At 40.6% G+C, this 25,824-nt stretch overlaps 1 protein-coding gene across 3 annotated transcripts in view; it reads right to left on the reverse strand.

Moving 5' to 3' along the window:
• Positions 1-25,824, reverse strand: part of GHR (growth hormone receptor) — a 245,225-nt gene that overhangs the window by 66,160 nt on the left and 153,241 nt on the right. For all 3 annotated transcript variants that reach the window (XM_014855170.3, XM_044779368.2, XM_014855167.3), the window contains one exon: positions 6,250-6,315. In XM_014855170.3, the coding sequence (XP_014710656.2) occupies positions 6,250-6,315 (66 nt within the window). The remainder of the gene's footprint in view (positions 1-6,249; positions 6,316-25,824) is intronic.

The raw sequence follows: 25,824 nt of genomic DNA on the forward strand, positions 1-25,824 counted from the left end.
CCACTAGTTTGGGAGCAAGAGAGAGCCAACATAAACACTGCTTCCTTAAAAGGGATCATAATAATCTGTGCTTACACACTGAATCATTTATAAACAGTAGACTGTCAAGAATTCAATGTCAGCTTCAATGTCAGAACCCAATGTCACTGCTGCTCTCTAATGCATGTCCAAGGCTCAAGTTCTTTGTAGTAAATAAATGCTGCACATTCTAAGACACCATCCCCTGAACAGACACACTGCCCTTAGGTTGCACTTATTTCAGCTGTATTGTCAGCTAATGAGCCCTTAAGGCTGAAAAGATCTGATGAAATAGAATGCTTAAAGCTGAGAGGGTCGTTCAGCTCTTATGGGGGCAGTGATGGGTCACAGGCAGGAGTGGGGCTACTATTCTTTTGGCAGCTGAAGTGCCAACAGGATAGCACAGTGATGACACAAAGATGTCCTGTGATGCACCCCAAAGCTACAGCATACTAGTCCCACGACCTGAAGTTAAGATTCTGTAGAAGCTTTTGGGAAAGACTGTAAGAGTTCATACTTAGCAACGGACAAGAGAAATTTCTCCTCCTGAATATCTTTATCCTTCCCCTTTCATAAATGGCTGCTGAAGGGCATGGAGGTACTCTGTGGTAGCCAAAGAGTAATTACAATATCAGGGAAAGCCTTCCTTTTTTTTCTTTTGTATGTGTGTGTAAAATCCAACAACTATTCATTAAGCACTTGGTGTATGCCATGTACTTAGCAAGTATTGTAGGATACAAGGATGTATAAGATACAGCCCCTATCCTTAAGGATAGTACATTCTATCAAGAGGGAACAGAAAGCACACAAAAGTCTCCATTAGCTTGAAACAAATGACATAATGATATTAATGTCCAAAATGGAGTTGAGTATGGGCAATTTCACACAGTTCAACCTAATACTTATTGGAATAAAATAAGAACCATGAGAGACTACAATAAACACTATAGCGCCAGATACTATTGTAACTACTTTAAATATGTCAACACTTGTAATTCTCACAACAACTTTAGGAAGTAGCTACAATTAGTATTTCTATTTTAGGGATAAAAAACAAAACAAAACAAAGGTACAGAGCTGTTATGAAACTTAGATTGGATCATGCAGGGGGTAAGCTGAGGAACTCGGACTTAAATGGAAGCTGTCTTGCTCCAGAGGCTGAGTTCTTCAAGCACTGTGCTATATACTCTCTCTCCTCAAGAGGGAGAAAGAAAGGGCTACAGAGATTGCAGTGTGGAAGTACGCATTCTCTTGGGGGAACTAGGAAAAGCTTTGTGCATAAAGTGATATTTGAAATATGTCTTACAGACAAAATCAATGAAGGATTATTCTTGACTGGTAGGTAAGGAGAGGAAATCTCTGGTGAAGGGGGTTAAAACCAATGGATATAATGAAGCAGGAATACATGGGTATACATAGGACACAAGGAAGGTAAGACTGGGAAAGCACATAGGATCCATGTTGTGGAATTTCGTGAATGCCAGGGAGATGAATTTACTAGTAATTTAGTAAACAGCAGGGAGCTACTGAAGATGGTTGGGCAGAGGAACCACTGGATCAGATGTAGGCAGGAAGGATGAATCTGGAAGAGAGAGTAGGATGGCTTGGAAGAGGGAAAAATAGGAGGTAGGGAAGAAAAATTAGGAGTCTAGGGCAGGAGTCCAGCTAAGAACATGTGATAAGGACCTGAACAAGCAAGATCACGGCTGCTATATTAAATTTTTGTCTCATAAAAGTGTTTTTTATTGAAAAGTGAAAGTAACTCATGATTGTGAAAGAAGTTGTTTGTGAACTTACGAAAATTTAAGCAATTCATTTGCTGTGCCCATCTAAGGTAATAATCTTTTGGAATCCTTTCAAAACTTAACTCCGACCTCAGTCGTTGATATTTATGTTCAGAATGCCTGTTTTCATAAAATCTTGGACTAATTTATGCTCCAAAGGGCAGCCAATGAAACTCCAATATTTTTTTTCCAGTTGGATATTCATTTTATTTTGAGGTGGAAATGCCATTGATCATAAAATTTATACTTTCATAGTAATATGAAATAAATTCAGTGAAAAGGAGTGACTTTAAAAAATGAGAGGAAAAATCCCCCTCAGAAAGATGTGTAATCATCTAAAAATTTCTCTATGTGTTTAGTAAGTCGTATGGATTTGGCCTGAATGCCATCAAATCCTCTGCCAATAATCAACTATGAGAGAGAAATAAAATTATTGAAAACACACAAAGAACATCGAACCACAGCACTCTAACTGAGGCCTCTGCCTTCTTCAGGAGTCTAAAAATGTTTTACTTTTCTCTAGAAGATTCTAACCATTGTCATCACTCTCCCCAGCAACAAAAAGCAGCTTTCTTTGTGGTAAGTTTGTACTGTTACTTCTTTAAAGCATAACAAAAGATGTCTGTATATCTCTAAACTGTAAACTCCCTCAATAGCATTCTTATCCAGAATGTGGGTTTTCTGCTTATATTTATGCCTTTGCATAGGTGAAGTATGTTGCTACCCATGTGTGTGAGCTGAAACGTCTTCATGGGATTACTAATCAAAAATAACTCTTTCTTTCTAGAAAATATTTCTTAAGAATCTACTCTGTGTAATGTATGTTAGCATGTGCTCATTAACACACAAACACCCATTCACATGGAGTAGGCCTCTTCACAGAGAGCAAAGCCCTGAGGGCTTAGAAAATGGGACAGATACTTTTTGCTAAGGGAGAGATCAAAGTAGGGGGTGATTCTTTAGGTGGTGCATTGCATGGGTAAATCTTGGTCTGGTGTTACTGCAGGCTTTTCTCCAAAGTTACTGATGCTTAGCAATGCTATGCATGAACTGGGTTAACTAAAGATAAATGATGTAATGAAGTCATGGGTTCCAGCGTTGTTTCAGGGCAGGATGTATCAACCTGTCAAAGCTACTTAGATATAATTAGATTTACGATTTTCACCTAAATTCAGTGGAACCTGGGGGCTGATGGATAAGGTTGTCCACATAGCTAGAATGTGTCTACATGACCAGCTCACTACAGGAAACTTTGGGCTTCCTGGTACTGAGGTGCTTGGCAGGCACGTGGGTAGTGCTTCCAGACCTGGAGACAGAGTGCATTCTGACTGAGCAGTGGGTAGACAAAAAGGCCTGCACTTGAACTCTCTAGACCCTGGTCAATGCATACCCCTCTTCTCCTGTTGCTATGCAGTATCCTTTGCCTGTAAGAAAGCTGTCCTGGGAGTATAAAGCATTTGATTGCTATGAGTTTTTTCAGCAGTGGAACACTTAAGGTGATTAATGTGTAATTAACACAAGTGGGGAGATCTAATCCTCCATGAATGGCCCCTGTGAGCCAAGAGGCTCCATGATAACCAGGGGTGCTGGTGGGAATTGTAAGTGTGGAGAAGGGTGGGTAACCACGGAGCTATTAAGAATACTTCCATTTAATTAATTTATTTGCAACAGCATTGATTACTTATTGTGTTCAAGGTACCATTTTAGGTACTGCAAGTTATACAACTCTCAATAAGACACAGCTGTTCATAATCCAGATGGGGAGATAAGAGAAATATGCAAGTAACTATACTCCAAAGCAGCCTTTAAATATATTTCTTAAGAGTGGAATGAAATAGCGTGCCCTTTCTCATAGATGAGCATGGAAAGGGAGGGACTGCTTCAGGCCAAGACTAAAAGTGTTTTGGCTGAACCTTTAAGTATGGGCAGGATTTATATTTACAGAATGCACAGTGAGGTGGAAGGAGGATAGTTCTAGAAGGTGGGATGACATGAGCAAAGTCCCAGATGAAGGGAAGCACAGGTCCCTGGGGAGTAGTGAGGAGTCTAGACCTACAAGCTGGGGTGAGATGATCAATGGTGGATTTCAGTGTCTTGGGATATGTTTGCACTTTAAAATTTAGGCAGCAGGGAGGGCAATAAAGATAGTTAAGGTTACTTAGAGCAGAGGGATATGGTGGGTTCTTAAAATTGTTACTGGCAAAGGAAGATGGATACAAAGAAGGAGAGATGGGGTAGGGAGTAGAAGGAGAGAGGAAAGAGATAGCTACTAAGGGGTTTTTGCAGTAGTCCAAGGATAAAGTAGAGGTGGCCTGGTGGGGGTGGTGGCATTTACTTATGTTTGGTCATTTCTATGTAGGACTTGCTTGGAGAGGGTTTTTATTTTTTTCTTCTATGGGGTTTTGCTTTGAATCTGAGAATTTAGAAAAGTGCAAATAGGAAATGTGTAAAGTATAACTGTGTGTTGACAGGACATTTCACGTTGAACATTAGCTTTTCGTGTAAAATGATCTCCTTAGGGAGAATATGAGCTCCCTGATATCAGGACAACATCTTACTCATCTCTTTCTCCCCCAGGGTGCAGACCTGAGTGCTGGGTGCATAGCAGAGTTAATATTTGTGATACAGACAGTGTATACAGTGGCACACTGAGCACTAAGTTCTGTCACATCTCAATGAGATGCTTGGATGACAAAGATGGCCACATATCCAAGTACATGCACTGTGGAAGGTGCCCAATGATACGGACACATCCATTGACATGGGTTGCTTTATCAAATCAGTCCTGGGCCAGAGGGCATGTAACTTTTGATAAGGAGAAGCAGGAAGGAAAGGATTCTTCCTTGTGTGGAGAGGTCAGTGTCTGTGTGATATACTACAGATGAAGGATAATTAACGAATATTCTTACTTATCACAAAAAAACAGAAAATCAACGTACACCAAATGACTGGCACATCCACCATACCCAGAGGTTATATTTTTAACAAGGCCCAACATTTAGACACCTCAGACCCAGGACCTGACAAAGAAAATGGCTTGGGGAAATCATACTACCACTTTGGGGGAAAGTGGAGTGGAGTGTATTGCGTGTGCATGCACGCGCGTGCATTTGTGTGTGTGTGTGTGTGTGTGTGTGTGAGGGTTCCAACGTGGAAGGGAGCATGCATCATTAGTAAAACATTCATAACTGATTCCTTCTCATTTCCTTACAGAAAGTAACAATAAGTCACATCATCTGCTGTGTGAAGTGTTTGGAATATACTGGCTGGGATAACAACATAACTAAACAACTACTCCTGTTACAACCTCTCATGCTAATTAGGGAGCAGATTAACATGTCAGATGTTTCTAAAACAGGAGAGTTGTAAAGAGTTTGTAGTCTGGCACAATTGATAAGTGGATGACATTTGTTAGAAACAGCACCAACCCTCCCTTTGAATCACCTCTGAAGAAATGATGTTTGCATCTCACATTAGAAACTTACTCTGCCATTTAGTCATAAAATCCAAATTATGGTTTCATGAGACCAGAGTTACCAAAGAAACAGCAATGGATTAAACACAGGTATACTTTCTTCCCTTCCTTTACTGTATAATCTGGGCTGTAGAATATTCTTCAACTGATGAAAAAAAATCCATCCCTGGAATTTAATTAAAGGTCCTTATTATGTGATCAGGATTTTTTTAGGTAATGTGAGGGATTCAGAAGAAGCATAAAACATGGGCTTTGCCTTAAAGCTCAGTATAACTAATTAATTCATGAAGTCCACACAACTCATTGAGTTCTGCGCTGGTGCTAACATATACACTAAGATGTTGTGAAGTAAATGCTATCACGGAGCCACGGACAAAGTTCCATCAAAACACAGGCAGAACAAGTCTTTGGGCCTGAGGATTTGAAGAAGCTTCCCCACAGAGCTGATGTTTGAGCTCACTCCTGGGGATGAAGACGAGATTGTCAGAGGACAAGAGGGGGAAGCACAAAGGCATTTTAAAGAGAAGACAGAGCTGTCGTGAAGGTAGAATTTTGGAGCACAAGGTGATTTGGTTGAAGAGACAAGGCAACTGTCTGTCAGTGTGATCCCTAGTTAAAAAAAAATACCAAAAAAATGATGATGATATAATACAGGATTTGTAAAAAGAGGCAGGTTCTTAAATTCAATAACTAATTGTTGGTTCACAATAAATTATTTCACAGTTTTTTTCCTTTTCATTAATTTGGCCTTACTTACCCCCTGACGATAAGCAAATTAGAGACATAAAGCAGCAGCCTAGCAGAGAAGTTGAAAAAGAAATTATGAAAAATTTTTTTTTGCTTGCCTGTGCAATTTCAGCCAGTCATTCATCTATCACCATACCCCAAATAAAACAGAGAAAGGACAGTACTTGAATTACAGTAAAGCATGGACAGTATTGCTGAAGGCAGAAAAAGGACTGAAATTCTTACTTGTCCGTAGGCCTGGATTAACTCTTTGCAGACTCTGGGATGCTCTGCCAAGGGTAGCTGGTATGGCTGGAACAGAAAGAGACGAAAACCATTAGTCATCTCTATAAAAACAGTCTGATGTGACCCTGTTACAATCTAACTTGCAAATGACAAAATGTGACCTGGCCCAACCTCACAAGAATTCTCTCCCTCTTTCCTTTCAAAATTAAAATTATACCTACCCTCTAGAAAGAATTCATAAAGATCAGAGAAAATGAAAACCTTCTGGTCTTAGTCATCTCTGGTCTCATGCCTAGACACAGTCAAGACAATGAAAAAATGCCTTCCTACATCATTTGAGTCCAAACTTGAGTCTTACTTGTGAAACAAGGAGGAACATAAATTCTTTTTTAAAATAGTATTACAAATAATTCGGTCAAAAAAGTTTGCTCTTAGAAATAAACATGTGAGCAATCCTGGGAGTGGCAAAGGAATGAGGGAAGTGAAAAGCTGGACAAGAGGGATACAGAACTTAATGATGTGAGATGAGCAATGAGTCATCTATTATAAAAGCAGTTATAATTTTATTGATAATAGGATTAGGTTGCATTAAAAACAGGAAAAAGGGAAAATGATCAATGTAGCTGTCATTGAACTGTTGAACTGGGTTGCTTTGCAAGCATCTTAACTACAAAAGTATGCAACTATTATGCAGCTTGGTGGAGAAGGGGGTTTCTCCAGGATGCTCCACATCAGATCATGTTATCTCCAGGTTATTCTTGGAGAGGCAGTGTGGTCTAGGCCCACAATAAGCACTGAGCATTACCTCAAGCAATGAAACTGCTAATGCTTTTGGTCCTTAATAGAGACCCACAGTAATAATGCGAAGAAATCTTCCTTTGATATGAAAAAAGGAAGAGGAACAAAATGAAGATGCATGGGGAGTGAGCTGGTCCACTCCCACCTCGATGAATTTCACAGCTGGGCGAATCCTGTCTACTTGTCCTGATTCACTTTTCAGTCCTTTTTCACTAACTCCTCCCACCTAGCTAACCCATAGGAAGCAGCTGTTGGGTCTGGTGTTCATCCTACCGAACCCAACAGATGATGTTAAGATCCTCTTGTTAAATGCTGCAGAATTCTAACTCTTGTAAGTTTTTTCAGACTGGACCTATCAGGGAGAGCAGAAAGGAAAATTGCATTTTACGAAAACTCCCTAAAGTCTGCTCACTTCTTTCATGTCCTACCCTTTTATTGTTACCATTATCTAGACGCCCTTCCCCAATTCCTTGCTAGAAATCAGAGAACACTTTGTTTTATTACCCCTTGACCTACGTTGGGAACTGAAGCATCCCAACTGTGAATGATCTTTTTCACTGACAACTATATATGCCTTGAGAAAGCTTTCACAGCTCAAAGGAAGAGGGAAATTAAGTCAATCACAGGATGGCACACAAGCAAGTGTGTTATTTTGGTCAAAATTATCCAGCAAGTTTGTCTCAATTTTCAGCTTGAAACTGAGAGCCCTAACGGACACCAATTTCCAGACTCAGATCAGCAGTAAAGTTGATGAATTTCTGCAGAATGATGACTGAAATGGAATGTGGGGGTCAGTTATGAGGCCCAAGGGGAGTGCACAGAGCCAAACCTCAGGCCCAGATATGCTTGGAGAACCCCGGCCACCCTTGACTCTTCACAAAGCAGGGTTTTGCTTTCCTTGCAGACAGACATTTGGTGATTTCCTCTTTATCATGGCAGGACTTGGTAACATTCTTTTGAAGCAAAAAGCCTTACCCTCTACAATATGTGATGAATCAAGACATAAAAGGAACAAATGGCATCTTTGGGGAAGAACCACAGATTTATGCTAGTGTCCAGAGGGTGCTGGTTACACAATTAAAGCACAATGAACAAAATTGTGCCATCTTAGCAAATGGAGGTGACAGGCTCAGTTATCAATTTTAGTGTCAAAGCTGTCTTTAATGTCTAGAAGTGCTGAGTGATGGGGGAAACAAATAAAGGGTGACAATAAGCAGAGAATAATGACTCCAATATATTTACACAGGGGCTTTAAATACTGGCATTATAAAATGAATTAGCTACAGCCCCTGGTTCCGTGAGCCCACAGCTTCTGGGCAGCAATCTATAAAGGAAGGAGGGGTCCAGCACTGGAGGAGCAATGGAGTGGCCCTTAACAAGTCTGGGCAAGTTCCTGAGGAAGGTGACTCCTTGAAATGGGTGCTGAATGTGGGATGAATGAGCAATGAAGAGGAAAAGAAAGGGTGCTGGAGCCAAGGGAACAACAGCAAAGGTGAGAGTTAAGACACAGCCTGGGAAAGGAAAGAGCTGTGCTCTATCGGGAGTGGGTGGAGCACAGTTGGGCCGGGACTTGTTGAGGAGGGGAGAAGTCGGGGCACACAGGGGATGGTCTCTCCAAAGAACTTAGTTTTGTTCCTGCCAACACTGGAGAACTACGGCTTTGCAGTGCCCTGGGGCAGAGCTCCCCATCGTGGACCTGCCTGAGAACTAACTGCTATCTACCCTTTCCTATTATGTCCAACCTTGCACTCAACTTCCCAGCTGTGGTATATAAATGGACCTCAGTTTCTCTGTCTGTAAAATGGGGGCAGCAACAGTATCTACACATGTAAGGTTTAAATCAGTTAGTAGATGCTCTATACTAAATAAACCCTATATTCAGTCCTTAGTGAATGTTAGATATTCTTGTTGTTATTGGTAGCCGCTACCCTGAAAGCAAGGGCACATATTTCCCCACAGAGAACTTGACAATGTTTTTACACAAGACTTTGTATGTTTAGGGCTTTGCACATATAAGGACAGGATGCCGTCCTAAGCCAGCAAGACCGCCACTATTTGGGTCTACCTGTGCAGGCTGTATGCAGGCAGTGCGGCTCTGGGGAAGTGATATCAGTGGGTGGGGTATGGGAATCTACTTGTGTCAAAGATTCAGTGTGGGACTAACATACAGTCAGTTCAAGTTCTTGTAAGTTGGTGAGTTCTCTACTCTATTAGTAAGGGAGCTACAGGGGGAGAATCAATGTTCTGGCGAGTATCGTAATTTACCAGTTGCACAGCAATGGCATTTAGAACCAGCCCTGAACAGATGGTGCAAACACAAGTAAGTAAAACAAGGTACTGCAGATGGCAACCATTTTACACAATGGCAGGGGATCATACGCAGGCACACGATGGCATCTGCCATAAAATAAGCATGGTTAAGGTTAGCTATCGTTATTGCTATTAGCTTATGGTTATGATAATGATAATGATGATATTGTAACTGTCATGAAATCTTTATTTCAAGACGCCTTCTGAGAGGTTTTGCTCTGTCCCTCGGACAGGCTAGTTGCCCTCCACCCAGCAGCCCCAGGACACTCCTACACCCCTTGCCGTAACTGCTTCTCGGCCTGTGCCCAATGACAGTGAGCTCTTGAGGCAAGTACCGCTGCTTTCATCTTTGTAACATCTGTTAGGAGCACAGGGCATGGCACCCAGTAGTAGTAGAATAATAAAGTTTGCTAAAGAAATGAAGCAGATGAAGATGAATTACAGGTGCTTTAGATACTGGCTTTGGGCTAAATGGGAATCAAATGCAATAGTTTATTTTCAGCAAATTGTGTCTCCCCTTGGGAATCTGAAGTTTGCTTGACAACTTTTCCTGTCTTTTTGAAGTCTGTTTATCCTTGACCATAATCCAGAAATTTTCCCTGCTGGGATTTCAAGCTCTATAGCTCTTTCCAGACCCACCCTTGCCTTTCCGTCAATCTATGATCACCACCACTGAACAGCAGTCAGTTTAAAGACATTATCTCCCTCCAAACTGCCCTTGCAGTAAGGCTCAAGTTCAAGCTCACCATCTGGTCACATGGATGCCATGCCCTGGATTATCTTGCTGCCTCTGAAGGGGCTGGTTGATGGGAAAGTAAAAAAAAGTGTGTGATGTTTATATCTCACATTACTGTGCACTTAAAATGCATGAGGTGCTGTACTAAGCACATTTTATGAATTTTCTCATTTTACCCTCACAAAAGCACTCTGAAGTGCGTATTATTATTAGTTACACTTTATGGATGAGGGATCAGAAGCTCAGAGAAGTTCAGTAACTTGTCTAAGACTACCCAGCAATTACATGGCACAGGCCACATTTGCACTGGAGCCAGATTCTGACTCCACCGCACCCTACAGTTCCCCAAACTTGCCTGATCATCAAGCTCTTCTGTGGCATTTGTTAAACATACAGATTCCAAGGCCTTGTCCCAGATTTATAGAATCTGAATCTCTAGGGTCTCGTCAGTCTGTATGTTGGCAAGGTCCTGGGAATCTGTCTGTTTGCCTTGCATGCCCCTCCCCTAGCCAGGTGATTCTTATCACAAGACACGTTTGGTCTCTCCTCCACAGCAAGGAGGAGTTCACTTGGAGTAGAGAAATATTTGCTGAACATCTCCCTTCATTCATCTTTCTAACTACTGTGATATACCAAAGTAGGGTAGGACTCAAGTTGGTCAAGATGAGAAAATAGCATTCACCAGAATGTGCCTGATGACTTTAGCAAATTCAAAGGAAGAAGCAACACTGTCTATTAAGCTTTTTGAAAAGAAAAGACACGTTTGGGAAACTCTTCACTATACACTACATTCTTGCTCTGGTCAGAGTCACTGCGTCTTCTGCAGGCTTCATTTCTAGGGCCTCCCCACTAAGTGCCCAAAGCTGGTGCTCAGTAGCAGGCACTTGCTAGAGCACACGCTGATTTATCTGAAGGCTGCAGACATCCTGGAGAGTTATAGGGATGGGGCAAGGCTGCTGAGGCTTTGGGCAGGAATACCCTTCAAGGGTCAGTTAACGAGGAACCAGGTAAAGCTTGTGACACTCTGGCAGCCAGGCCTCCTCCTTTTGCTCTGTCACGGAGTGATTGTTGCACAGTAGATCCTGGGGCTGCAATCTTCTTCTCTGTCATGGCTACCCCCTGGCACACCAAGTCCTGGGCCTGAATGCAGTGACAACTCTAAGCTGGAATTTCCTTTCTTTTGTGGCTAACTGGATTAATTGAATTCCCATCCACAGTTTCTCCTGCACTAAAGTGTATTATCTCGAACACATTATGACTCTTGGCAGCTCTAAAGAAGAGTGTGTAATCTGAACAGGAAATCTTTGGACCTTTCAAAGAGACAGTATTACCTCCCCAGATCTCCATGGGGGAGTGCATTTCTTCTGTACTTGAACAGCAAATCGTAGAGTACATTATGTGAGATAATTTAAACAAACATACAAAAGGAACCATGAAATGATGCTGGTAGTTTCAAACACCAGCTTTCAGTTAAAAAAGCTGCTTTACAAACCATATACAGCAATTTCGGAAGAGAAACCAGCATCAAGAAAAGAAGCACATGCTGAAATAAATCTGTAGCAGCCATATTTTGCTATAAATGGATTTTGAGAGTAGCTGGGCCTCAAGTTAAGAAGAGTTAATGCTCAACAAGAGACCATAAAGACCTTCTTTTCTCACAGGTCTACCTCTGGCTTAGTGGACAAATGTGGAGGTTTCCTAATAACTTCAAGCTTCACATATTCCTTTCCTGTTTGGCAGTGCTCTCCTTGGTGAGTTTTTTAAAAAACATCCTCCTGACACAAGCTTATGCACGTACTAAGGACATCTGTTTGCAATTAAGGACAGATGCTAGGGGGTGAGTTTTCAAATGCAGCCCTTTGGGTGATAAGGCCAGTTAAAGGTGTAGTAACTTAAAGAGTACACACTGGTGGTGTTTTTTTTTTAAAGGCGTACTAAAAGGAGCAATTAAATGAATGCTAGGTTTCAGCTGGCTTCCATCTTCCTCCAGCAAAGCGTCCCAGCAATTCCTCCAGCTTTCCTTTCCAACTGCTACAAGGACAGTGAAACACCCTGCCCAGCTAGCTGCCCCTAAAGCTGCTTTTCATTATGGAGAACAGCAGGGTGTCAACACCAGGCAATGGGCAGTAAGCCAGCGCTCTATGCCATGTGATAGGAGAGGCCCAGAGTAATCACAGTCACTGTTTGCTAAGAGGAGCAAACAGAATCACAGGTTGGCACTGGGCCAAGATCGATCCTAGGTAGGCCAGTCAGGGGCCCAGGACTGAGACCAGAAGGATAGACGAAGAGTATTAAAAAGTCAGACCGAGGTGTGAGGAGAAGGGCAGAAATGTCTCTTCCCTTACAATGGTATCTTAGATGTCTTTAATACCTGTGAATTCACTCATTAAAGCAATTGAGTCAGACTGATTTAATCAAGTCCAAAGCTCAGATGGTGACTCATAGATGGTCACCACTGTGCTAGACCTGGCACCTCTTCCCAGCTCCGTGTTCAGTGACATCATGTCATAGACATGAAATCAGCCATAGTGGGAATATTTACACCATAAAAGTTGGCAAATGCTACAAATCAAGGTTCTCTGCAATCTAAGCCTGTGGAAACTCCATCTGCCTTTCAAGATCAGTTTGAGTGTCTCCTCTTCCATGAAGTACCCCAGTTGGAATCCATCTCTCCGTCCTTCAAGCTTTCACAACACTTTTGTTTTTGTAAATATCTGGACCATGACACTCACTATTCCCTGCTTACTGTCTCAGTGATCTGACTTGCCCAATGAATTATAAACTCCCTGAAATGTGAAGTCAAGGACCATGTCTCATTCTTCTTTTGACCTACCATAGCATTAGCACAGTTCCTTAAATATAGTGAATGCTTGATACATATTCATGAAATTACTGAATCTCTCACTAGAAAGTCGTTCAAGAAAAGTGGTGAAGCATCATGATTTTACTTATATTATTATTTTGAATTTATCAGACATTTTGTGGCCTCTGGAGTCATTGAGACTCACTGCACAAAAGAAGATTCTAAAGCCCATCATTAGCTCCTGTAAGTGTCCTCCTGGAACCATGAATGCTCAAACTCGAGGCAAAGTAGGCATGTTTTAACTCCTTTTCATGGTATCTAGTCCTTTGCTAGTGTTCTATGAGGGAAAGAAATAATGAAAATAAGATTGTTTAATTTCCTCCCCTGCCCTCCTGACACCTGGATGGATGCCTCTGCCTGGCTTTGGTTACAGTGGCGAGCCAGTCTTTTGATATTTAGGTAGACAGTACTTGCTGCCCGTTTATTAGGCTGAGACTGGTAGTAGTGACTCAAGTCCTGGGAACTGGTTGTTTTGGCAAACTCATCGATCTTCTTGTTCAGACCAGGCAGCATTTCAGAAGCACAGCATGTGAAGGGTGTCCTAAAAAAGCAAATATTTTGCCAGAGGTTTTAAGGTGTGTTTTCCCCTCTCTGGGCAAAGCATCTTTTATAAACAGGTTGGTCTGGGCCCCTGCCACTCTGCCTCTTGTTTCCAAGTTCCACTTATCAATTTCCATGTAACATTCCTTGAACAAAATCCTGTCCCCTTGGGAAGTCGATATTTGAGAGCTAGAGAAAGTGGTCTTCAGTCAGAACTGCAGTGTAAGAGCATGGAATTAAGACTTTGAGACTCTATATGGTGTTAACAGCCCATTCAATATACTGAATATCATCAGTTAATTTGAACAAATAAATGCCCATCTTGTAAAACATGCCCACTTCAAAAGCTGGTTGAGAGTCCTTTGACTTTAATTGTAAAATATGCATCACTAACTTTCAATGTGCCAGGCACTGTCCTTGATGCTGGGAATACAATGGTGAAAGAGCAGATGGAATTCTGGCTGCGTGCGCCCACATTCTGGTGTGTGTGAGGGGGTAGACAGTAAAGAGAGAAGCAAATAGATACTGCCAGGTAGCGGGGTAGGGTAGCAAGATGTGGGGACAGTGGCTACTATAGACCTGAAAGCAGTGTGAAAGAATATAGGTCCTGAGATGACTTTGAGGAGTAGCAAGGGGGCCAGTGTGGCAAGAGCAGATGGAGGGAGGGGAGAGAAGAAGGATTTTGGGATTGCAGAGGTGCCAGGGGCCAGATCTTACATGGTCTCGCAAGCCAGGGTAAGGACTTGTGGACTGCTCACATCAGGTTCCATGAAGGGACCCCAATGAACTGGAGCTGCTACTGCCATCCCTTAACGATGTGTCCTTCCTACTTGAATCCTTTACTGTAACAGTTGGGAACACCTCCCAGGTATTGGCACTGGGTGCCAAGGCTATTTGGTGTATGGCTTTAATTCATGAATTACCTTTATCCCACTGTACTTGATCTGGGTTATGGGTACAAACCAGAGAGCCATTTGTTCAAGATATATTTCTTGAGCACCTTTTATGTGCAAGGCACTATGCTAGGCATTGGGATATGGTGGTGAACAGACTAACACAGTCCCCAAGGTTCATTTCTTTCTGTTCTCCTAAATGGATCCTTAGCCCCAGAACAATTTATCAGCTTGCCATCTGGCACATTCCTGATTCTAGGTTTCTGCTCATTTTATATCATTCTCTTTGCTTTCTCCAGAATGGGAAGAAATTCAGAGGTAATTCCCATCTACAGAGTGGAGATAATAAATCAGAAAAAGAAATAATATACATAAAGTGCTTAACAGAATGCCTGGCACATAGTATTTATGATTACAATTGCCTCTCAACTAGTGGCATTTATTACATATGCCACTCATCTGATAGTTACTTAGGTCCTATGCTGTATCTTGCATTATTTAGTTTGCATGTGTTTGTATTCTTGCCCCCTCAATTAGATTATAAGTCCCTTGAAAGTAGGAGCCACATTTTCTCCTTTCTAACCCTGACACAGTAGGCCCTCAATAAAGATCTGTAGTATGATGGCTATCTGGCCCTTTATGCTAACCACCTCTCTTTTTGACTAGTATCTATAAGATTATAAGTTTATTTGTCAAAGAGTCTTAGTAGAAGGTCATGTGCATTTTAAGACATATTTGTCACATTTGTATGTAGTAAAAGAAAACAGGAAACTTTGACACAGCTTTTCTCAGATACAGTACTTGACTCAAAAATTTTAGATTTATTTTCTAAAGGCCAGTTTTGGAAAGAAATTGTTAAAACTCTGCTTTGTGGCTAACGTGGGACCAGTTCCAAAAGATATTCTACAGTGGAAAATGGAAGCTGTACCAAAAAGTGAATGGAGATGGATAAAGCGAGAATCCACCATAGACACAAACCTTGGCAGCAAGGTATCTGATGTTTATTTTTTTGAACTTGGTCCTTTTTGTTGTGCCTTCCGCAGTTCTTGGCTCCAGTGAGAAGCAATCTTTATGGGTGCTGAAACTTAACTCTAAATCTAACATCAGAGTTTCCAAAATGGACAATTAAAATTAGAATGAAAATAGCCAATCAAATCACATAACATCAGTTTAACATAGAAAATTATACTGGGTGTGAAAAAAAATTTCATGGCATTTTTCTGGAAGGAATTTATTTAAACTGAAAAGTAGCTACATTTCTTTATAGCTATAGGGCAGGCAAAAACTTGCAGTCTAGAATATAAGTTTTACTTCCTTGCTTGAATTTTGTTTAATGTGATGACAATATAACAAAGAAAAAAAATCAAAAGCCTTATTGATAATCCATATGTAGACACTACTCTGGCCATAGATGCCTTGCACAGTGTGTCTTTGTGTCAGACTGAAGGGGCTCCCTGCCCATAGGCTTTCTGGCAGGACAGGGACACTGTATGGCTTTAAGTGTTCCCTGATCGAATGTGGGAAAAGCAGCAGCCAGCCAAGTTCGGAACAGAGTTTTTATTGTGCTGCGGCCAGGAGGCAAGGGGGAGGGAGAGAGCCAGGACTCAAACCACTGCTGCCCTGCTCTACTTTGTGGTGGATGTAAGTTAAAAAGGCTGAGAAAGACACCTTTGGGTAGATGGTGCTAAGGAAGCTCTGAGACGTTATGTAGTTCAAGTTCAGGACCTGCACCAAATGCAAATATGTGTGTATGTTTGTATTTTATTTATATTTATATTATTTAATTTATATTTATATTCAATAAATTTCCTAGCAGCAGCTAGTACAGCTGTAGAGCAACCAAAATAAAATGTATGAATATTTAAATCCCAGCTGAGTCTTGTCTGCTTTCAGCCCCTTGCCCTGAGTTGGAAAATCTGAATTGCCTAGTTTCTTTTTCTTTTCTTTTAAGAGTTGCACTTCTTTTTTTTTTTTTTCCTGCAGGGAAAGACTTGCCCTGGGCTAACATCTGTTGCCAACCTTCCTCTTTTTTTTTTCCCTCCCCAAAGCCCCAGTGCATGGTTGTATATCCCAGTTGTAAGTCGTTTTAGTTCTTCTGTGTGAACCTCTGCCACAGCATGGCAACTGACAGACAGGTGGTGTGGTTCCGCAACAGGGAAGCAAAACTGGGCCACTGAAGCAGTGAGTGCTGAACTTTAATCACTAGACTATCACGGCTGGCTGTGCCTAGTTTCTTTTTAACAGAAAGAGTATGCAGGGAAAAGGAATCTCTAGAAGCCAGAAATGGTTGGGCCACCACCATCACTTCAAATGAAAACCACAACAGGACATTTCTCTTTCTAAAGAATGATATCAACAAAAAAATTTTTAAAAACTCACCTGGAAAATATACTCTATTTTTTGAGTTCTTAGGAGTTATGCTTCCAGAATCTTCTTTCCTATTCCTGGATCTTTTCAACTCTGCTTGAATGACTGTCTCTAATTCCTAGATTCTTTTTCTCTTCTGAAGCCACTGCAACTGTGCTTCTGACCCTTCCCCTCCAATAAACCTGTTCTTTTCAGATCCAATGGTCCCTTCTCATTCCTTACTCAACTTTTCAGATGCGTTTAACCCAGGAGACCACTGCCTTTTAAAGATATGCTCTTTGCCTAGCTTCTATGGTGCCAGATTTGCTTGGTTTCCCTTTTTCCTCACTGGCTGTTCTTTCTTGGTCTCCTTTCTTGGCTTCTCTTCCTCTGCTTGACCCCTAAATATTGTAGTGTTACAGACTCTTTGCTTCTCTAGCTTTTTTTTTTTTTTCTCTGCAAGGGGAATCTCATCAAGTCTCATGACATTAAATACCATCTATATGCTGATGGTTCCAAATCTCTATCTTCAGCCTGAGCTTCTCCATTGAACTCCACACCCTACTCAGCATCTTCACTGGATGTCCAATAGGTATCTCAATCCTAACATAGAACTCTTGAGTAATCCCTGACAAACCTGTTCCTTCTCAACTCTTTGCTGTCTCTGCAAATTGTTTCACCATCCGCCCCGTACTTAAGGCAAAACCTATACATCATCTTTATTTCTTCCATTTCCCTAACTCCTACCCCCTCATTTAATCCATCAACATGTTATTTCAGTTCCCTCTTCATCTCCTTTGCTATTATTATAACCCCAGTTCCCAACACCTCTTGCTGGAACTATCAAATAGTTCCATAATTTGTCTTTCCACTTCCACTTTTGTCCCCCTTCAATTAACTATTGAAACATTAAACAGGGTGATCTTTTTAAAGCATAACATCAGATCATGTTACTTCACTATCTAAAATTCTCCAGTGGCTTTCCATGTAATCAGAGTAAATTCCAAACTCCTTATAATGGCCACCAAGATCCCTTATATAGTAAACATGGCCGGTGGCCTACCCAGACTGCCTTTCCCCCTTCCTCTTTCCGAACAGAATCTTGATTTTGTTCTGGTAGCCACTTCTCCCTTAAGCAGCTCATGTGTCTCAGAGGAAGCTGACCCAACTCCAGCTGCACTAGTAGGTATAATTGGTTAGAGGGTATTCCCATCCTCTTCCAAAGTTCAAGAAAGAGGATGTGGCCCAAGGGAATCTTATGGGCGGATTCTAGAAAATTTAAGGAAAAAAAAATTTACAGGATGACATTATTTCCTTGCTTCATCAATTTCACCCCAAGCCTGAAGACAAAACTGATACACATAAGAGGGCAAAGACAAAACTTTTAGGAGATGAATTTGGAGTCACTGGCTTTAGTCAATCCTAAAGCCTGCATCACCTCTAGTTTTATAAGTATATGAGTAAGTTTTCTTAGTACTTAAGTCAGTTTGAATTATGCTTCTTGTTACTTGTTCCTGAACCTGCTAATACATTTCAACAGTAGCCCCTGCTTTCTTTTTTTAACTTCTTGTGCCAATGTCGTCTTCTTGTTATGCCCCAGCCCTGAAACTTGCCAAGCTCATCTAGCCTCAGCTCTTTTTATATTCCTAGCACCCAAATGATCTTTGTGTGATTGGCTTTGGTCTCAGCTCAAATGGTGTCTTCCTAGGAACACTTTCTCTGACCAAATCTAAAAGAGACATCTCCAGTCACTTGTAGGACATCACCATGTTTTATTTTCTTCATAGCCCTTATTTATCCTTGTTTTGAGTTTTTTTATTTGTTTATTTATATTCTTGTCTATTTTCCTATCATCTCCGCACTAGAATATATGGCCAGAGAAAGCAAGAATCTACTTTTTCTGGCACAAAGTAGGCATTCAATAAATATTTGTTGAATGGATAAATGCATGAATGAAGCCCTTGGTCCTGTAACAAGCCTTTCTGTTTGTTACCCCATCTACAACAGATTTAAAGTCTGTAGAATATGTATGCTAAAGATGTGCCTGTAAATATTTTCCTGGGAATCCTATGACAATTCCTTAAAATTAGAAACAAATAAATGGTTGCTAATTTGCTTAGCTGGGCATAAAAGACTGTTAAAGCAGGAAGAAACTTTCACTGAAAATAGTTGGTAATCTAAAGAGTAGCTAATATCTTTTCCCTATCCCCAGCATCATCACTGTTTTCTTGGAGGCTCAGACTTAAAATTTTCGACTTGTCTATGATTCCTCCTTTTCCTACTAATTGTCAGAACACGTAATTGGTTCTTTCTTCCCTTTATGCATTCCTTAGGCTCCTCCTTTCCTCTCTTTCCCACTTAACACTTCCCTAATGAGGTCTCATTTCTTCACCCATGCTTTACTCCAAAGCCTCCTGTTATCTCTGCCCTGAGCAGGAATTCCAGTCCATTCTTTGTACTCCTGATGGCTTTCTTCCTAAAATACCATTTTCATTCTGCCACGCCCCTGCTTCTGGACTCAAATGGCACCCTCTCACTTGCTGGATTAAGTCCAAATTCTTTAGCCCAAAATTCAGAGTGTTTCTTCAGAAGTCATTGCTTTACTCTTCCAACTTCTTTCCCACAACTTGTTAATGCAAACATGTGCTTCAGACAAGAGAACATCCTTATGCTTGTCAGGGCTGTGTCCTTTTCTCTTTATCTTCTTCTGTGGAAAGATTCTATCCTTCCCTCCCTAAGCAAAATCTCTATCTCCCTGGAGAACACCCCCCCCCTTCATAAAACCTTCCCTGATAATTGGCTCTATTCTGACAATTTCTGACATTTCACCCCTCCCCTTGAACTAGACACTAAAGTTCTCCATCAGTGATTTTTCTTGAAAAGATTGCTGAGGAGGAACATGGAATGCAAACCATTTGTATATAGCTACTATCATTAGCACCATCTCTCCACACAAGAAAATGTGACCCAAGTATATGCTATAGACTAGAGGCATAACAGTATTAGAGGACAAAGAGACTTCCAAAAAAGTTCCCAAAGTCACATTGGACTGTTTGTAATACTTATTTCCAATAATTAGAATCTATCCAAAGCTTCTAGGAAATAATTTACATTGTTTTCCCTCCTTGGACACTTTCTTACAGTAGAATGGCACAAATAGGTATATTTTAGAAAGATTAAAATTTATAGTCACAAAATTTTCTCTAATTAAAATCTACTATGTACATGTTTATTTTTTCAAACTTCTACTTCTGGAGTACAGTTTTAGCAGGTAATCTCCTCTGTTTTTTGAGCTTAACCACAATATCTATTTATTATTCATAACCAGTGGCATGTATAAAGGTAAGTGGATGATATGTCCATATTGTCTGAAAATGTTTTTCCTTAACCCATTTCTTGATAATGAAAAATATTTGAAATGATAAACTGATTATACCTAATCATTTCAGTCAACACATTTATAACGAGCATTGCTTAAATGCCTAGCTCTTTGCTAGGTTCTGTAGGCTAAGGAAAAGTAGTTGAAGACATGGTTCCTGGGCTTAGAAGTTACAGTCCAATCAAGGAGCAAAACAAACATACCAGATGCTACCAGAAACTCCTAAGAACTTGTTGATGCACAAGGAGTTCAGGAAGAGGGAGAGCAGCACAAGGAGGAGCAGCCTGGTAACTATTTTTTTTCTGAGGAAGATTAGCCCTGAGCTAACTGCTGCCAATCCTCCTCTTTTTGCTGAGGAAGACTGGCCCTGAGCTAACATCCATGCCCATCTTCCTCTACTTTATATGTGGGATGCCTACCACAGCATGGCTTGATAAGCAGTGTCATGGCCGCACCCGGGATCCGAACCGGCGAACCCTGCGCTGCTGAAGCAGAACATGTGCACTCAACCACTGCGCCACCTGGCTGGCCCCCAGCTTGGTAACTTCTAATGGAAGTGATGGGACTGGAATGGATTTTGAGGGCTCGTAGAATGGAGGATGCAGATAGAAGGGCAGGGGAGGGAAATAACACGCTACAGAGCAATGATGAAAGGGCAAGACTGGCTTTCAGGAGCATTACTAGGGACAGGTATGGCCATGGTGGGGGGTGTGGCTGGGAGGAGACGGAGGAAAAGTTGGATATTTAGTATGGAGCCAGATGGCTTCAAAACACAGACTTGAAGGCTTTGGTAATGAGAACCACTAAGATTTTTGAGCTAGAGCAGGGTAGGACAAAAGGGCTGTTTTAGGAAGTTGAGCTCTGTTCAGTTGCATGCCTGAGGGACTGAGGAATCCAGGGGGCCCATGCAATGGCCCAGGAATGACCCCTGAGAGTACTGAAACCATATCCATTATGTTCTATTGTTCCTGCTTGTTCAGAAGACCTTGACAAAATAAGGCTTTCTCCACATGACTTGCCTTCTGTGTGAAAGTTTCCTTTCCACGTCTCCTGCCAAGTCTTCTAAGGACCAACCCCCTCACTTCCCTCCTTCAGTGGATGGATGGTGACCTCCTCTTCAGTACCTCACTTACCTACATGACCTCATAAGTGCGAAAACAGGTAACTGAACAGAAACCTATGTCAGCTGAAATTTCAAAGGCAAAAGGGTCCAAAAATTAACACAAACCTTTGTTTCAAAAAGTTTTAATTTGTTGAGGAGTAAAAATAAAATATTTAAATGTCTATTAAACGTTCCCACCTCCCTGCAAAGTAGGCTATGTCAAATTCCCCTTTCCTCTTGAGCTGGGCCTCCTTTAATGCCATGTCGGAAATGTTCTAGAAAATTTCAGACAATTTTGCTTAATAGAATAATCTCATTCTCATAGCAAAGACAGTCTGTTCATTCTAAAGTAGGCCTGCTCTGGCAGAAGAGACAGGAGATGGCCCAAGAGGCAGCTTATATTCGCTCCCTGTTTGCAGAAACTACTGATCAAATAGCCTCTGGCAAAAAGTTTAAAAATTAAAAAAAAATATTTGATTTAAATTATAGTATTTCAGAGGACATCTGTGCAAAGACCTGAAAATTTATCAGGCACTAATGATAGCAGAATAAACAACTGTTTCTACTTATTCATTAATCAACAAATAACTGATAATTTACTACATCTACCATATGACTGACATGACTCCAACACTAAGGATATGGCACTGAGTTACCCCTGCCCTCATAAAGGTTACATTCTATTGCTTCTCTATCACAACAGTATCTATCTAGTTAAAGATGCCCAAGACAATGTCTGTCTTATGACTTTTTAAAAGTAATCCAATATCTTTAATTAGCAGAGAAATGAGATGATAATGATGATAGGAAAACTGGGGAATGAATTTGGAAAATAACCAAATCTTAAACAGTTAAATCTTTTTACCTATACAACTCAGAAATCAACCAATACAGCTATAAATTGGATGTAAAAACAGTTTCTAGGGAATATGCAATGTATTAACGTAAGCAAATGTTAGAAGTGACAGCATTATGTACCGAATGCATGTTAATAACAATTAAAGGTTCAGTTTACATGGTGGGTTATTTATGCCTCTTCTGCTCATTTCTCAGTTACCAGTTGCATATCAGAGTATATGCACAAAAATATTCTTATTTTCTGTTTAGCATTTTTTGCTGTAAAGTTTAAAAAACCTTAAGGGCATTTTCCTATAAACTGCCCAGGTGTAGATTTCATGTGAAGCAGGTATGAATTTTTTGCAAAGTCATCAGAGTATAAAGAATACCACACTATTGTACTTCTCTGAAGTTGATTAAAGTCTGACTCTGAGCCCCGCCAACTCTTACCAAGTTGGTGGGATATTCAATTTCAGCTATTTTCGAGGGAAACAGCTCTATTTCCCATTCCTCAGTCAGCTCAAGGGAGAGTCTTTGGAGATATTACACAAAAATAAACATTTACCAAAAACATATCCATAGTCTTTCTCTTTCTTCTCCTTGGGTCCCAACTCTCCTAAACTCCAAAGATGCTCACCTCTCTCCCCAATATTTGTAAACAAATCTACAAAGAGAAGTCCTGTTCTAGACCTGCAAATCCCCTGGAACCAAGAGAAGAAGAAGACTTGGATGCCTTTGGAATGAGAGCTGGAACAAAACACAATTAATGCATCAATAAATGCTCCTGCCACATTTGAAATGTTAAGTGGCTAGTTGTTCACCTTCCATTCTTACTAAATGACACAGAAGTGTTGAAAGGTAGCATTTTGTCATCATTATTTCCTTGGAATTGTAACCTAGAACAGAGTAGTAATTTGTGTTCCATGCAAAAAACATTCTCTATGTCCTATTGAGCTTGCTACTCAAAGTAGTGTGGTCTGTGGGCCAGCAGCATCGGTATCACCTGGGGGCTGGTTAGAAATACAGAACGTCAGGCCCCACCCCAGATCTTCAAAATAAGAATTTGTATTTTAACAAGTTCTCCTCAGGTGACCTTAAAGTTTGAGAAGCACTGATTTAGGTGGTTTTTCCTCCCTTTTTCCTTTTCTACTTCTCAAACACAAGGTATAATCCCCGCACTTCTTATGGACCTCCCCTAAAACCTTCCAGATGAGTAACGAAAACTAAGCTTTAAAAAGGGACTTCTTCCTGTTCTGCAGCAATTGGATGAAAACTGTGTCACAGCATCTGAGATTAGATAATCAATAGAATTCCAATGGGAAGAAAGTTCATATTTTTCTTCTGGAGGGAGTAAGGCAAGTTATGCTCTGGTTCTATGTTTGTGCTGCTAATTTTACTAAATTGTGTATAGAGGGACTCCTTAGCTGGGATCACTAAGCTGTAATTTGAGAAATGAAAGGCCAGCATTTGGTTCAGGTCCCAAACACAGATTACTGACTGCTTACTACAGACAGAGAGAAAAACCTCCTTTGAGCCAGGGTACAAGTAGTTTTGAAAAGTCATTAGACTTGCAAAAATTCTATTTGGCCTATGAAATTTACACTTGGGTCAATCATTTACACTTCGCAATGCCAGTTTATTTCCCAAGTAGAGATATCCCCTTCTCCTCATAATCCAATCATCAGAAATATTTTCCTGTTGTATAAAGTAGAGGAAGATGAGCATGGATGTTAGCTCAGGGCCAGACTTCCTCAGCAAAAAAAAAAGAGGAGGATTAGCAGCAGTTAGCTCAGGGCTAATCTTCCTCAAAAAAAAAAAAAAAAAGAAATATTTGCCTGTTACAGATACCTACTTCCTCCCCACTCTTTACCCCCAGTGGAGACTAATTAAAGAAGAAAAATGGGAAAATAGATTAACATTTGTTTTTAATCATTTCCAAATTTCATGGCATTTAGGGACATCAATTGCTCATTCATGCATTCATTTCCATTTTTGTCTACTTTTCAAGTAGCTGTTTTTAAGGTAATTTTGTCTTTAAGATAATATCAAAAATCAAATACTTGAAATCATTTACAAGTGGTATTTCCTACTTTTGAAATGATGCTCTACAAATTACATTGCTTTCCACAGTGGTGCCTGGTATACAGTGCTACCAAGAAATATTTGCTGTGTTCATGTCTTAAAAACATTTACCAAGTGGCTATTATGTGTCCAATTAGTTATTAAACATAGCTTAAGCAATATAAGAGATAAGTCTTGTGGGAAGTAAAAGTATACGAGCAATCCCCATGCTCAAGTAGACTACAGCTTACTTGGAGAAGCCAGACAGAAACACACACGCAGTGAAACACAGCCAGGATGAGTCAGAATGAACAAAGCATTTCTAGACGGCCTTCCCAAAACATTGCCTGATGAGTTACTAACTAGGTCAGTGATGTGGTCAAGATCACTGAAAGCTGGAACAGCCTGGGAAGCCTACATCGATAAAGTAGGACTTGAGTGTACCCTGGAGGATGGCTAGGTAGGAGTTAGAGGAAGAGAAACGCCAAGAGGGTGCAGTCATAAGTAATGTTATACACTTACTTTGACTCTGAAACGGCTCTATCTGAAATAACTATAAAAGAGAACAATTTCTCCTCTGGAAGAGCAATTTGGAAATGAAGCCCTGCATTTTGTGAGTAAATGAGGCTTGATTTGCAGAATGTCTAGATCTCAGTTTTACACAAATAATAGGGGAGACTTAAGGAGCCCCACGGCATCCTGGGAAGGCTGAGAATTTCTGACCAGGGGCCGTCACAGACAACAATGTTCGTGAGGCTCAGGACCCTGGAGTCAGATGGAAATCTCCCCTGGAAGGTGCAGTTCTCACTCTGAGAGCAAGTGCAGTTCTAATTTAACCCAGGAAGGATAAACAGCTTCCTAAATCTTCATCCAATCAAATGTCTTGAGCTGAAGTTACCTTCAACAGCCAAAAGTTTTAAATATTATTAAAAATCTAAAACAAATAAATAACAAAAATAACACTACCCAGTAAGTTAACATCAGAAAAATATTTGAGCAATAATTATACAACCTCAGAGATGCCCTGGTCCAGAAACCCAGAACCCAGTAGTTAGCAAATACAATCCTCAGTAAAGTCTTTCCATTCTTCCCGTTACTATTCCTCATCAGCTAACACTGCCTGATGGAATCGCCATCTGACACTGCCCTATTAAGTCAAAGTCATTATAAATTCTTGGTCTTTAGCCAAGGAGTGTTTTTAAAATTTTTTAAAATCAAAATACCAGAAAAGAGTTTTATCTTTATTTATGGGGCTGTGTCTTGTGAAAGAACCAAAGAACAGTTACGAAGAGTTTCCAATATTAATCCTCCATGTGTGGCAAATCACCTATCATTGTGAAAATTATTAATGTTATGACAAAATTAAATTGCTTTCCTAGCAGGCTTACTGGCAGAACATTTCTGAGAAATATTATGCCTGTAACTTTAGGTCAAATCAATGACATAGCTCATCTTCCCAGAGACTTAAGTAGAATGCCTATTTTTTTGAGTTTCTGTAAATCATAACACCATGGAAAGGCCACACTGATGTCTTTGCTCCAGACCAAAAACAAGAAAAAAAAAAAGATGTAACTAATAAGGCACAGACAGGGTGAGTAACTCATCCCAAATCACAAGGTGGTAAGTAATGGAACTGGAATTTTAAGCCAGGCAGAGGCTCTAGAGCTCACACGCTTCAACTCTACAGTTTTGTTGGGATTTCTTTAAGAG

The sequence above is a fragment of the Equus asinus genome, chromosome 10 (assembly GCF_041296235.1).
Source record: "Equus asinus isolate D_3611 breed Donkey chromosome 10, EquAss-T2T_v2, whole genome shotgun sequence".
NCBI lineage: Eukaryota > Metazoa > Chordata > Mammalia > Perissodactyla > Equidae > Equus > Equus asinus.